Here is a 13,750-nt window from a genome sequence, read left to right on the forward strand (position 1 = left end):
AACAGTTGCAGACGAAGCCACGCGGAGCGAGCGACGACGTTGCAAAGGAAAGTGTGTTGTGTACGTTTTTTGGAACAACGTGACTGCGTTGTGTTTTGAGTGAAAACCTAATTTTCTTTCACTAAAAATTGTCACTCCTCCACTGGACCATTGCTATCAAGTCAATTATTTTTTTAAATTTTATTTTTAATTTTTTTTACGGGCTAGCGGGCCACCTGCCCGCCTCGTTGCTAGCCCAAGAATTATGCGAGACGAGCTAATGTAGATCAGCTGGTTGAAAACGTCAACCCACCCACATTTTTTACCGCGAGCCGGCCTGCAGGGTCCGCTCACTTTTCCAACCCATGTTTCCACATTTATAAAAAAAATTCATAAAATAAAAAATCATAAAATCTTTCGTGGTGGCATTTATTTTGTTACTTCAGTTTTTATTTAAATTTTTTATACTTCAGTTTTTATATAAAAATCTTATTTTATTACTTCATTTTTTAGAATATTTTTAATTTTTGAATTAGTTCCTTTAAAAAAATAGTGGATAGGCACTATAAATAGTTTACATATTACAAAATAAAATAAAAAATAAAAATAAAACCATAAGAACCTTAAGAAAACAAACGTCAGTTATATTTTAGGAACAAAAGCAAAATAAAACGAAGACAAATTATAATAAAGTAATTTATATTTTAATTCTAACTTGGTACTTAATCGTAAATATTAATAAATATAAATCTCATAAATTTGTGTGTTGTCTCACACCTTGACTAACAGTAAACCCTAGAAAAACCTCAGTCTCATACATCCAACCAATGGGGAAGAAGAAGCAGAAAATCGTTCTTCCGCCGGAGCTTCCACCGGATATCCCAGAGGATGAAGTTGAGGTTTCCGACGATGACCTCCAATTCATTAAAGAGAATCGCAGCTATGCCTCCTTGCTCTCCACCTTGGATACCCATTCAATCACCAAGTTCGATACTTTCTTCCAATCCTCTGTCCTGTTTTCATAATATTTTATAGCGCCCTTACTTGCTGTGCTACACTTTGTGTAAAATGTTACAAAAGTTTCGAGGTTTTTGTCACAATTTATTAATAGGGAAAATTATAACGTTTACATAGTTTGTCTCTTTGAAACCTGTCCGTAATTTCGACTGTTTAGGTGCATAATTTGGGGAAATATTTTATCTCACTTATGAGGATGGAAAACTTTGCAGATTTATTGTTAAAAAATTTCCATAGCAATAAGGTTTAGATTATCAATGAAAAGTTTGTTTATTTATTTTTATTTTTCACATTATAACATTTTTATCGGTTCTTGTACTCTGACAAAAAGCTTCCTGAGCTTGCTGTTTGAATCTTTAGGGTAGGCATGCAACTGTCCCCTGTTCAGCGTGTGTCTTCTTAATTTTGATAGGAACCCAATTCAATATAAGGTTTGGGATTTGGGGTTTAGGTTGAAATTTGTACTATAGATTGGAAACAAAATTATTATAGAAGAGAACCCCTGTAATCCCAGAGCATAAGCTCCTGATAGAAACTATTTCTCTGCCTAATATAAAGCAACAACCCAAAATTCTCCCTACACACATCTCTCGTTCCTCTATGTGTAACCTCACGTCTTCTCTTCTCTCCCTATAGCTAACTCTTTCCTTCTTCTGTATTTTCCACTAAAGGTAACTCTGGTGGGCCAACCTGAAATTTGGGCCTGCAGCTACCCCATGCTGGGTTGTCCTGATTCTTTAGAATTTGGAAACCCATCAGCTTATTTGAATGTATTTGTGATGAGTTTTATATGACAAGGTTACTTAAGAAATAACATTCCCACACATCCTCAGGCATGTTACACGGGTTGCTGATGCCAAAGATGATGCATTGGAAAAACTTTATGAGAAACGCATGCAAAAGAATGCTCTCAAGAAAGAAAAAGAAGAAACTGGTTTGCAGGTTGATCGTGCAGATGCTCTTCCAATCAAGACATTGGATGGAAAACTCCATTACCGGACAGGTATAGAGTGTTCAAGATATAGTTTATGCATTGCTGTCACCGGATTACTCTTTATTTCTGATTTATTTTATCAACTGCTTGGGTAACATATGATGTTCTCACAATTATGCAGCTACAAAGACAGTATCAGAAAATGATCCAAGTGAAGAGGGAACTGCAGAGGATGTCAATGCAGATGAAGGTATGGTGAAGCTAACTAAGTCTGAAAAGAGAGCCAAACTTAAGAAGATGAAAAAAGAGGCCAAAAAACAAGGGAAAGAAATGGCTAAAACAGAAGTGGAAGATACACCACAAGCAGCAGTGCTGGTATTGTCCAATCAAATTAACAATATCATTTTAGTCTTTTTTTATGGTTTTAAAGATCCTTTTCTTTTTAGCATGTGATACTATTTCAATTTTGGAGTTATTTGAGATATGATTTGATTATTTAGAGATATGGTTTTATTTTATTACATTAGGTATTGATTTTGTTCCTTATTATTGTATGTCTTTTTCATTATTAATAAGAATACTTATGTGTGTATACATCACACAATTACAAGCAATCCTATCTGTATGGAACCACCCTGATGTGCCACACGACTAGAACCGCCATCCATCCTCCAACAACCTATTTGATCCTTGGCCTGCAACCGTCCACCACCCTTCCTCACACCACTCTTTTTGCACATTTGTGCATCCCATATTTTGGTGCACTTCTCTTTTTGACATGTGCCTTCCTCCAACGACCCTTTTGCCAAGCTCCTCCACCTCTTGTGACTCTTTGTTTTGTAGTTGTTTGGTTCAACATGGTTTTCCACAATTGTATGTGGTTGTTTTGGTGTGTTTAGCAGTCACTCCTACTTATGTGACCTTCACCAATTTTGTTTTGTGTGATAAAACTCACTAAAATGTCCTACTACACCACTTGGGTTGCTATATATTTGTGTTTCAAGGAACAAGTTGGGTTATTCTCAAACTTTTGGACTTGATTATGGTGACATTTTTTCCCTAGTAGCCATAATCACCTTTGCCTTTTTCTCGCTAGTCGCTATGGCTGCCATTCATCATTGGCCTCTTCATTAGTTGGACATAAAAAATGTCTTCATGGGTGAGTGAATAGCCTCCAACAACTCATGTGTTGTTTATAGGCTTCACTGCTCCATCTATGGTTTGAAGCAATCACCTCAAGTATTGTTTAGTCATTTCACCTTCGCTTTGTTTGAGTTTAGTGTGACTCTTTGTGAAGATAATCACTTTATCTTTCACTTCCATTCTCCATTTGGACTTTGCATCTATCTTGTTGTATATTTTGCTGATGTAATCATCAATGGGAATGATTATGATGGGATCCTTCATTTCAAGTCTGGTCTTCGTAGTCAATTTCAAACCTTGACTTGACTCAAATAGTGATCTAATCGACTTTGGATAGTGAATGCTCAGGGCAAGTCAAAGGAAGAACAAGATAGATCTCAAAGACAGGCTAAAGGCAGAGAAGGATAGACGTGGCAAGAAAAGAAAGATCTGAATAGAATAAAGGTAGTGGTGGAATGAACAATTAGGGTCCACACACCTAAGTTGCTCAATCATCCACTTGCATTTTCATTTTATAGCTAGAATGTAATAAACATCCTTATTGAACTTGGTAGTGTTGATTGTCATTCAAGTGTTAGTATGGATCCTAATGTGAAGCTTCTTCCAAGGAAGAGGGAGCCATTAAAAGATTTTTCCGTCTTGTAGGAAAACTTAATTACCTTACTGTTACTAGGCCAGACGTTACATTTACTGTTAATGTGGTTGGCCAATTCCTGAAAGATCCATGTGATAGCCATTGGAAAGCTTCCATGTGTACTCTTTGATACCTAAAAGATGCACTAGGTTGTAAATTCATATACAAGGACAAAGTCAATTCCAAATTTCTCTATTACTTCGACGCTGATTGGTCGAGATCATCATTAGATAAGAAGTCCACTTCTAGATATTATGTTCTCATTAGAGGAGCAAGAAGCAAAAAACAATGTTGAGAATTGTGCCATGACAGGATGCGACAATCAAGCTACTGTTCACATTGTGTCAAATCTAGTCTTCTGTGAGTAGACCAAACATGTAGAGATTGATTGTAACTTTATAAGAGAGAAGGTGCTCTCAAGAGAAATCTTCAGTGACTTTGCTAACTCCAATGACCAACTTGTAGACATATTCTCTAGATCCCTTAAGGGTTTCCTTGTTGATATCATATGAAAGAAGCTTGATTCATATAAACTATATGCTTTAGCTGAGGGAGAGGGTTAGAGATATGATTTGATAGGGAAATATTAGGTATTGATTTTGCTCCTTATTATTGTATCTTTTCTTCATTAAAAATAAGAGCACAAATCATCTCTATAGAAATGGAATGGTTTATTAAAATAAATTTAATGAAATGATATAAATGTAAGATTATTTCTTAATTGATTCCATGCAATATTTACTTTTTTAGCATTCCAATAAATCATGTGTCACACATCAACAACTGTTTTTTGGAGGAAGTTATTTGTTGTTTGGCTGTTAAGCCCTTTTAATTTTTAGATAAAAGATGTGTCACTATTTGTAATCGTAAGTTTGATGATTTACTTAGAGATAGTTTTCATGTATTCAGCTTTTGTCTTTATGCATTTCATTGTTAAGGTACTAAGTTTATCTTTTCCTTTATCTTCATTCACCTGATAAAGGAACCTAATAAAGGAATGTGCTGAAAATATTGGGTTTCAACTTGAAAGTAAAAATATTTGTTTTTTCATATTAATTGTAGATTTCGTATATTCTCTTGAACTGTCAACTATTTTACAAGACTAAATTTTTTAACATGATGTTGTGCATAATTTTTGGTATTCTCTCTTTTTTTACTTTGTTTAGGCTGAGATAAAAGAAGATCTTACAGCTGAGGAGGCATTTGAAAGTAAGAAGTGTAAACTTGCTGAATTGGGGAGTGCCTTGCTTACAGATCCAGAGTCCAATATTAAACTTCTGAAAGAGATGGTGCAGATATCTAAAGATAATAATCATACCATTGTTAAACTAGGACTTCTATCCCTCTTAGCTGTTTTCAAAGATATCATACCCGGGTATTGATAGTTACATATCATAATGCACATTTTATATGTAATGATATTGTGATTCTTTTGCTTCGAAAATCAACTTTAAATGTATTTTTAATGTTTACTTTCATGTATACATGCAATGTGGCAGTTATCGGATCAGGCTTCCTACTGAAAAGGAACTAGAAATGAAGGTTTCAAAGACTGTAAGAAAGATGCGATATTATGAGTCAACTCTTCTTTCAGCGTACAAGGTTCATATCATGCTTAAGTGTTACACTATATACTACAATTTCTTATTTAGCTGAATCATAGTTATTCTGTCATATATGATATCCAGTTCCTGTGCTTGCAATGGTGATTGTTGCCTTTTTCTTGGATCTACTTCCTACATCACTCAAACTTTTTGTGATATCTTGTTTGAAATTCTTATAAAATACTATCTTTTTCAATATTTGTGGGACTAAGATGTGTTATTTTTTACTTTTGTCATGTTGTTAGGTGTACTTGCAAAGATTGATGGCCTTAGAGAATAAGCCTCTATTTCAGCATGTAGCGGTTCGTTGTATTTGTTCTTTGCTTGATGCTAATCCCCATTTCAACTACCGGGAAAGTTTGTTGGATGCTACTGTCAGAAACATAAGCTCTACTAATGACGCTATAAGGTTCTGGTGTATATTTTCTGTTCACCATTTTTCATTATAATAAGCTTTCTCCGGAATTTTTGTGGGTATGTATGCTGTCATTGGAGACATAAGAAAAATGTTTATGGTAATGGGGTTCTTATGGGATTAAAACTAAAAGTGCTTGACTGCCTTGTATAGTTATAGTGTATGCATAAAAGTTTTTATAATATACTAGCCATTCGAATTTATAAATGTACAGAAAAAAAACTTTTCTTTATGGATGTTCCTTTAAATCATTTATGAGGGGAATAATGTATGCCTATTGTTTTCTTGTCATTTAGCTAGTGTTGGAGTGGAGAGTATACAAAATATTTTACCATGTTTTGGAAAGCATACCTCGTAAAAAAAGAATTGTAGAATGTGAATATCGATATTCTTGAAGTTGGATTTTGAGGGCTTAGCAATTTGTAACATCATCGTCTTTTTCCATTTAAACGACTATTGTTTAAAAATAATACATGCTTCAGGTGTGTAGTCGTAATGAACTTTGCCTCAGAAACTTGTTGCCAAGTTTCATTAGTAATATTTCATTTTATAATTGTAAGTTGTGGCATCATTCACTTTTCTGTGGAAGCTGGGTTCTGAAAGTCAGGCATGATTCTAATTTCAGTTTATTAAGTGGTGGAAAGACAAAGTTTTGTTTACATGGCTTATATTTTTAACATTGACTAACATTACCAATATAACAGTACTAATGAATATTATAACAGTACTAATGAATATTATTACTTAAGATGGATATGAATTACAATGAGGAAGGCTACCTCATAGTAGCAGTACAGAGATAGAAAATACTATATGAGAATAGAATTGTCCCAGAGAGAGATCAGAATTCCGCTATGTATAACCAAATTTTATATAATAGTGTTGAGACCATTTGAAATCCTTCAGCTTAGAATTAGTTATTTTGGGCCTTGCACTTTTTCTCCTTCCCTCATTTTGTTGGATCAGCAGCCATGTGTCTCCCTGCAGATGACCTATCCAAGGTCTGTTTTGCCCCTCTTTAATGTGCACATGTCACATTGACCCTTGAATCTTTTAGTAAGACAATACCTTGTAAGTTATGAGTTACTTTCTTCTTGCATATGGATAGTGATTTATTTATTTTTATTTCATGATACTTACCAGTTACTACTATGTATCTGTTTGAAATTTCCTTTTTCATTTTACAGGAAGCTTTGTTGTTCAACAATTAAATCACTCTTTACAAATGAAGGGAAACATGGGGGTGAAGTTACCCTGGAGGCTGTTCGATTGATTGCTGATCATGTTAAAGCTCATAATTGCCAATTTCACCCAGATTCTGTTGATGTACAACCCTGCTCCTCTGATATTTGTATCTTTTTCTTGAAGTCTAGATTTTGTCAATTTTCTGTTTCTTTTTCCAATAAATTTCTACTTTACTTTGTGTGGTGACATCATCAAGGGCCTGCTTGTTTAAAGTAGTTTTTTTTTAAGTCTTTTCCTGCAGAGAACTTGAATACTTATGATAAATATTTTAGACATGTTCTAATTTAAAACAGTTCTTTTAAAAAGGCACCAACAACTTGTGTTTTGTTCTGTTCCTGTTTTAGTGAAACTTATTTTATTTTATTTGCGTGGAATGTTTAACAGAGTTATTTAGTAATGTATCTTCGTTGCAATGGCTTTCCAGGTTTTCTTGTCTCTTTCATTTAATGAGGATCTCTTGAAGTATGAAAAGAAAGAAGAGGATCAGAAATTAAAAAACAAGAATAGTAAGAAAAGGAAAAACATGGAGGCATCAAATCAGTTGGTGGAAAATGATAGAAAGAGAAGTAGGCAAGAATCGATTTCCAAAACAAGAGAGGAGGTTATTACTTTTCCCCATAAAAGTCACTTATGGTTTTTTGTTCAGATGATATTATAGTTATGCCTTCTGTAGGTTGAAGCCGATTACAAGGCTGCATCCTTTGCCCCAGATGTTATGGAGAGGAGACAGATGCAAACTGCAACACTCTCAGTTGTCTTTGAGACATACTTTCGCATTTTGAAGCATACAATGCAGTCCATACGTGTCAGGTGTGTTTTTATATAACAAGTATTACTATATATGCATAGGAAATATTAGTTTTCTATGGTTTATTTTATAAACCCTGTTCTCCATTGAATTAGATATTTTATTTATTTATTGATTGATTATATTTTTCTTTATTAATATTTCTTGCTTAAGTTTTTTATTTGTTTTGAATACTAAGTAGCTTTTGAATGAGAATTAATCACTTTCTGTCATGATGGATGATAATTCTTGCTCAGGCCTGAAGCAAATGCCGGGGCATTATCTACTGCTGTGGAACCTCTCCCTTTGCTTGCTCCATGTCTGAAAGGACTGGCAAAATTTTCACATCTTATTGACCTTGATTTCATGGGTGATTTAATGAACCATCTGAAAGCACTTGCTTCTGGAAGTAGCTACTCAGGCAACACTTCTGACAAGTGTTCTAAATGTTTGACCGTATCGGAACGTCTCCAATGTTGCATAGTTGCTTTTAAAGTGATGCGGAACAATCTTGATGCCTTAAATGTTGATTTACAGGATTTCTTTATCCACCTTTACAATCTTGTACTTGAATACAATCCTGGAAGGTTTGTATTAAAATACAATTTACTTTTTCTTTTCAATTTGTTTTTCCTTATGACCAGTATTTTCTGTTGCTGAAAATCTACCAGACTTGCAGGATAGGTAATTTTTGTGGATATTGATGTACTTGTTTTTGTATGTTGTCTTAGATGCTAGTTTACATGCATAGGTATGCATATAAATTTAGTGACTATAAGAACAAATTGTATTGTTAGAGATGCAATACATCCTGTGGGTCTCTTAAGGTTTTAGAATAAGTAGGAATTCAGACTTTTCTGCTCTCACTTTTCTAATTAAATATTTAATTTGTCCCAATGTAGAGTTTGCTTGCATATATGGACACATGAAAAAACATATTGTAACCAAAAACATGTTGACACCTAAAGCTCCGGGGCCTTGTCATGGGTGAATATATTAGAGAAATGGGGATAAAAATGATTACCGGGCCTTCACCTAACATCTTGTGCTTTTAGAATCAGTTAGTTCTGTTGTCCGAAAATTGATTTTGTTCCATAGCGTGCACATACATACACATGTATATATATGGCATTAAATGGAAGCATGGAAACATAAAGTACTATTAAATTTTTGTTTTTTTTAATTTTTCCTTGTTTCAACTTTAATGTTGTACAGGGAAATGCACCTTATTAGCAAATTTCTCAGTTTGTTTTTATTTTTTTTAACTTGTTCCAGTTAATTTGTGTTTTGTTTATGAAACAGAGATCAAGGAGAGGTTTTAGCAGAAGCTTTGAAGATAATGTTGTGCGATGATAAGCAACATGACATGCAAAAGACTGCTGCATTTATAAAAAGATTAGCAACAATATCACTGTGTGTTGGATCAGCAGATTCCATGGCTGGTATGTTTTAGCATTCTTATATCAACCTTCCATTTTGTATGCAACACTACCTTCTGTAATAAAACACAGGAAATAGAAATTAAAATGAAAAGAGAGACATACTTAAATTTAGTTTTCCTTTGAATCCCCCATTTCAGCCTTGGTCACCGTAAAGAATCTCCTTCAGAAGAATGTTAAGTGCAGAAATTTGTTGGAAAATGACATTGGAGGGGGCTCTGTTTCTGGCACAATTCCTGTAAGCATCTTTCGTGTATTATTTGTTTGCATTAAGTGCAGATTCTTTGCTTTATTTATTACAAGCAGTCACAATAAAAGAAATTAAACTGGGTGTGCCAAAACAAGAGGCTAGAGGTGACACTAAAAAGATCTATTATTGTAAAGTGCTCTATCATTTCTTTTGTGGATTGTGCATCGGCTAATAATGTGATAATACAACAAAGTTATGCATTAGTGCAAAATCCTTACATACCAAGCATAAGACCTTTTGTATAGAGATAAATGATAATGAAAAAACAACAGCCTAGTATAAACTAAAAGGGAAATGGGAAAGGTGGAGAATGCTTCGTAAGTAGTAGCCTGCATCTTCCTGAAGCTATTCCTTTATATGTGTGAATATTAATGTCGAAGTCAGTCTATGGAAAAAATGCAAAACGTGTGAATTTGATGACAAGATATTCTGTTGTGGACCATTTTCTTGTGTTTTTATGGACTGTCTCTCCCACTTTGGTGTGCAGAAATATCTACCATATTCCACAGACCCCAATTTAAGTGGTGCCCTTGCCTCAGTACTTTGGGAACTCAATCTTTTGTCCAGCCATTATCATCCAGCTATATCAACGCTGGCCTCGGGCATTTCAAGTATGAGTACTGCACATAACCAGGTCCTTTTATCCAAGACCTCTCCTCAGCTAGCTTATAAGGAAATGTCTCTGGACCAGGAATTATGTTTCACACAGCAAAGTGGCAGTATAAAATTAAATAACAAGCGGAAACGAACAAATGGCCCTGCTACATCACCTTCCATTGGTTCTACTACTGTAATGAGTTCATTTGATGACAATGAGTTGCAGAGGAAACTTATTTCCCATTTTATGGTTCATCATGACATCAAGGAGAATGAAAGGTTGAGAAAGGAGCTGGACAGGACTGCACTATCGCTGCAGCTATATGAACAATATAAGAAACAAAAGAAACAAAAGAAACGATCATAGACAAGGAGGTGATCAGCCATTGCATTGTGATGTCTACGGCCCTATAGGTTCTAACAATTGTTGCATCTTATCTTTATTGCATCCATAGTGTCCAGTTTTTATGTTATGCAGTTACAGTTATTTTCCAGTGGAGATTATTGGCCAGCCAACAAGTGTTCCTCAAACGAGTTCACCTCATGAGTGCCTGAATTGGGAGGAGATACATTTTCAATTGAATTACTAGTTGCAATTAGAGGCTATCATTATTTAGGAGTGTTTGGGATCTTGTATTATTCACTGCCTTTCATGAATGGATAGTTGTTTAAGGCGCAATCAATTTTGTAATACTGTCTTTTCTTTGTATGAAAATTGGAGTTGACTACTCTGAAGGAATGTTTATGAAGTGAGAAAGTCAAGTATATTTACTATTTTGGTTCTTAGTTAAATTTATAAAGTATTTTAATGATTAATGGTGAATGTACCTTTACTTTCTCGTTCTATATACTTGTTAACTTGATGAGCAAATCCATAAAAGTTAATGTGCTATTTTTAATTAAAGGGAAATATTTTATAATTCCATGCTCCTTGTGTACTTTCATAACGATTAGACATTTGTATATTGAACTTTTATTTAGGTTTGTGTTTACCTATTTATTATAATTTTTTATATCTTGATGTGATATTTCTAACATTTTTTTTAGAGTAATGAGCAACCGAGCTTAATAAATTTAAATATGATAAACTTTAAATAACTCTAATATTATCTTAAAAAATAATAAACTTTAAATAATATGAAAATTTATTTTAACTTCACAAAATTGATATTATAATATAAGAGGACATTATTTTATATATTTTTTTCAAAGTTGTACTATTCTGATAAATTTCATAAGAAAAATATACACCGGTGAGATTAAAATGTCCTCTTTATATAGCTTAATTACCTGATCAAGAATGTTCTTAGCAATAACAGTTTATACACATTGTTAACCTTCCCATCTCATTACTAAGAAAAGAAAAAACAAAAATGCAGCAGGTTAAGCATCTGATGAAGTAACCCTTTAACAGTTTAGTTTGTAACTTACATCCATACATCTTCACTGATGCAACACCTCAAATCTCCTTTGCCAGCTATTAACTCATTGTATGATCACAAATCACATTTCAAGATTTTCAAACAAAACCTCTCACCTACCTTTCATTGTCTCCCACTCTCAGACATGCTATATAAAAACCATCTCCTCCACCATACCATCAATGCATCAAGTGCACATTGCATACACAAATCCTACCATTTGCATTCCTTTCCAATATCTTCTACACCATTATCATCTAACAAGACCAAAATGGTGAAAAAGCAATTTGGTTTGTCCTTCTCACTAGCACTGCTACTTTCATTCTTGTACTCCACCACCACTTTAGGCCAATTATCTCCAACTTCTGCCCCTCTCAAACCACCACAACCTACCCCTACCCCACCAACTGAGGCTCCTAAACAACCATTGGTTCCCTCACTGCCACAGTCACCAAGTGATTCCACCCCTGACACTGCAGCTGTTGACATTGTTGGAATCCTGAGGCAGGCCAAGTCATTCAACATCCTAATCCGCCTCATGAAAACCACCCAATTGATCAACCAACTCAATGCACAGCTCCTCACTACTAAATCCGGTGGCATCACCATTCTTGCACCTGATGACAGTTCCTTCTCTGAACTGAAAGCAGGCTTCCTCAACTCTCTTTCTGACAGCCAAAAGCTGGAGCTCTTACAGTTCCATGTTCTTTCTGACTATGTGTCTAGCTCCAACTTCGATACTCTAACCAACCCAGTGAGAACACTTGCAGGGGCTAAACCTGGAAAGGTGGAACTGAATGTGATAAGTTACGGAGGGAGTGTGAACATCTCAACGGGTGAGGTTAACACCACCATCACAGGCATTGTATACACAGATAAACATCTCGCTATTTACAAGGTGGGGAAGGTGCTTCTTCCTATGGACTTCTTTGCAGTGGCGAAGGCACCAGCAAAGGGACCATCTTTGGCACCAGAACCTTCTGCAAAGGCTCCTAAAGCGGATAAGGAGAAGCCAGTGTCTCCAGATTCCTCAGAATCATCTGATATTAATTCCACGAACGACAACTCCGGCACTGTGAAAATCAACTTACAAGGAAAGTGGGTGTCCCATGTTCTTGGAGTACTTCTTGTGCTTACATTGTCATCATGATGAATTTTCAAACACCCCAGCCGTTACATACTACTCAGTTAATATTCAAGTGTGCTATGATTGAAAGGCATGAGTGAGTACTACAGTGGTGAATTATCAGTATATATATCTGAGATTGTTGTATTCTTCTGTGTTAGGCTACTTCAATGTTATGCATATTTAACCTTTTTGTCTACTTCGAATAGTTTTACATTTGATTTTCTCAGCTCTGGATTTGGAGTGATTAGATTATTTGTAGAGCTGGACTTGATTTTCAAATGTTGAGCTCTTTATCGACGCCCGCTTGCTCGATTAACATCGCAAGTGCCGGCCGATTGCCAACCAAACTTGCTCGATTAACATCGCAAGTACTGGCCGAACGCCCGCTTGCTTGATTAACATCGCAAGTACTGGCCGAACCCCCGCTTGCTTGATTAACATCGCAAGTGCCGGCCGAGCGCTCACCAAATTTGCTCGATTAACATCGCAAGTGTCGGCCGGTCGCCAACCAAACTTGCTTATTAACATCGCAAGCATTGGCTGACCGACGGCCCTCTTGCTCGACTATCATCGCAAGTAATGGACGGCCGCCCGCTACACTTGCTCGATTAACATCGCAAGTAAGCTGGCCACCTATCCTTAGTTGTTCGATTAAAGATCACAACTAAATGGCCGATCGCCCGTTCTTGTTCGATTAAAATCACAATTAAAAGGCCGACTGCCCAAATCCAACTTATTTGATCACACCTAGGGTCACGTCACACCTCGAGAAATGGAATAGCCGCACGATCAATGGAAACCGACCGACACCCATCATTAAAGACTCATCGAACATATCTAACACATCTGCCCTTGAGCCTGGGGGGCAAGTGTACCGGTATGGCCGAGAGGCCGAGACCTTAGAAGACTTGGCCGAGAGGCCGAGACCTAGGAAGGCTTGGCCGAGACCACCGAGAGGCTGAGACCTTATAAGACTTGGAGTAACATTACAAATGTTATTTGCCTTATGTTATGTTCAGTCTTAGGTTCAAGTGAATGAAACCCATACCTTTTCTTAAGTGAATAGTTTTAGTTAAAAAAAGGTGATTTATTTAGTTTATAGTATTTTTTTCAAATAACCTTTGTTGTTTGTTAATAGTCATATTTATTTTTCTAA

At 35.6% G+C, this 13,750-nt stretch overlaps 2 protein-coding genes across 2 annotated transcripts; both read left to right on the forward strand.

The window, feature by feature from the left end:
• The first annotated feature begins 373 nt into the window (after positions 1 to 373).
• On the forward strand, positions 374 to 10,860 carry LOC137817595 (nucleolar complex-associated protein 3-like). The gene is made up of 13 exons (XM_068620878.1): positions 374 to 964; positions 1,830 to 1,999; positions 2,112 to 2,305; positions 4,874 to 5,082; positions 5,207 to 5,309; positions 5,557 to 5,720; positions 6,914 to 7,052; positions 7,396 to 7,572; positions 7,645 to 7,781; positions 8,016 to 8,345; positions 9,061 to 9,200; positions 9,338 to 9,435; positions 9,935 to 10,860. The coding sequence occupies exons 1-13, from the start codon at positions 807 to 809 to the stop codon at positions 10,409 to 10,411; spliced, it is 2,496 nt and encodes an 831-aa protein (XP_068476979.1). The 5' UTR covers positions 374 to 806; the 3' UTR covers positions 10,412 to 10,860.
• A 664-nt stretch (positions 10,861 to 11,524) lies between these two features.
• Positions 11,525 to 12,790, forward strand: LOC137817593 (fasciclin-like arabinogalactan protein 12). The gene has a single exon (XM_068620876.1). The coding sequence runs from the start codon at positions 11,611 to 11,613 to the stop codon at positions 12,613 to 12,615; it is 1,005 nt and encodes a 334-aa protein (XP_068476977.1). The 5' UTR covers positions 11,525 to 11,610; the 3' UTR covers positions 12,616 to 12,790.
• Positions 12,791 to 13,750: the final 960 nt, after the last annotated feature.

The sequence above is a fragment of the Phaseolus vulgaris genome, unplaced genomic scaffold, assembly GCF_000499845.2.
Source record: "Phaseolus vulgaris cultivar G19833 unplaced genomic scaffold, P. vulgaris v2.0 scaffold_240, whole genome shotgun sequence".
Taxonomy (NCBI): Eukaryota; Viridiplantae; Streptophyta; class Magnoliopsida; order Fabales; family Fabaceae; genus Phaseolus; species Phaseolus vulgaris.

Excerpts from the sequence above, each read along its gene's own strand:
- LOC137817595 (XM_068620878.1), top strand. The coding sequence starts at position 807 with ATGGGGAAGAAGAAGCAGAAAATCGTTCTTCCGCCGGAGCTTCCACCG. Across the intron at positions 965-1,829 it reads GATACCCATTCAATCACCAA|GCATGTTACACGGGTTGCTG; the intron begins GTTCGATACTTT and ends ACACATCCTCAG. Across the intron at positions 9,436-9,934 it reads CTGTTTCTGGCACAATTCCT|AAATATCTACCATATTCCAC; the intron begins GTAAGCATCTTT and ends TTTGGTGTGCAG.
- LOC137817593 (XM_068620876.1), top strand. The coding sequence starts at position 11,611 with ATGCTATATAAAAACCATCTCCTCCACCATACCATCAATGCATCAAGT.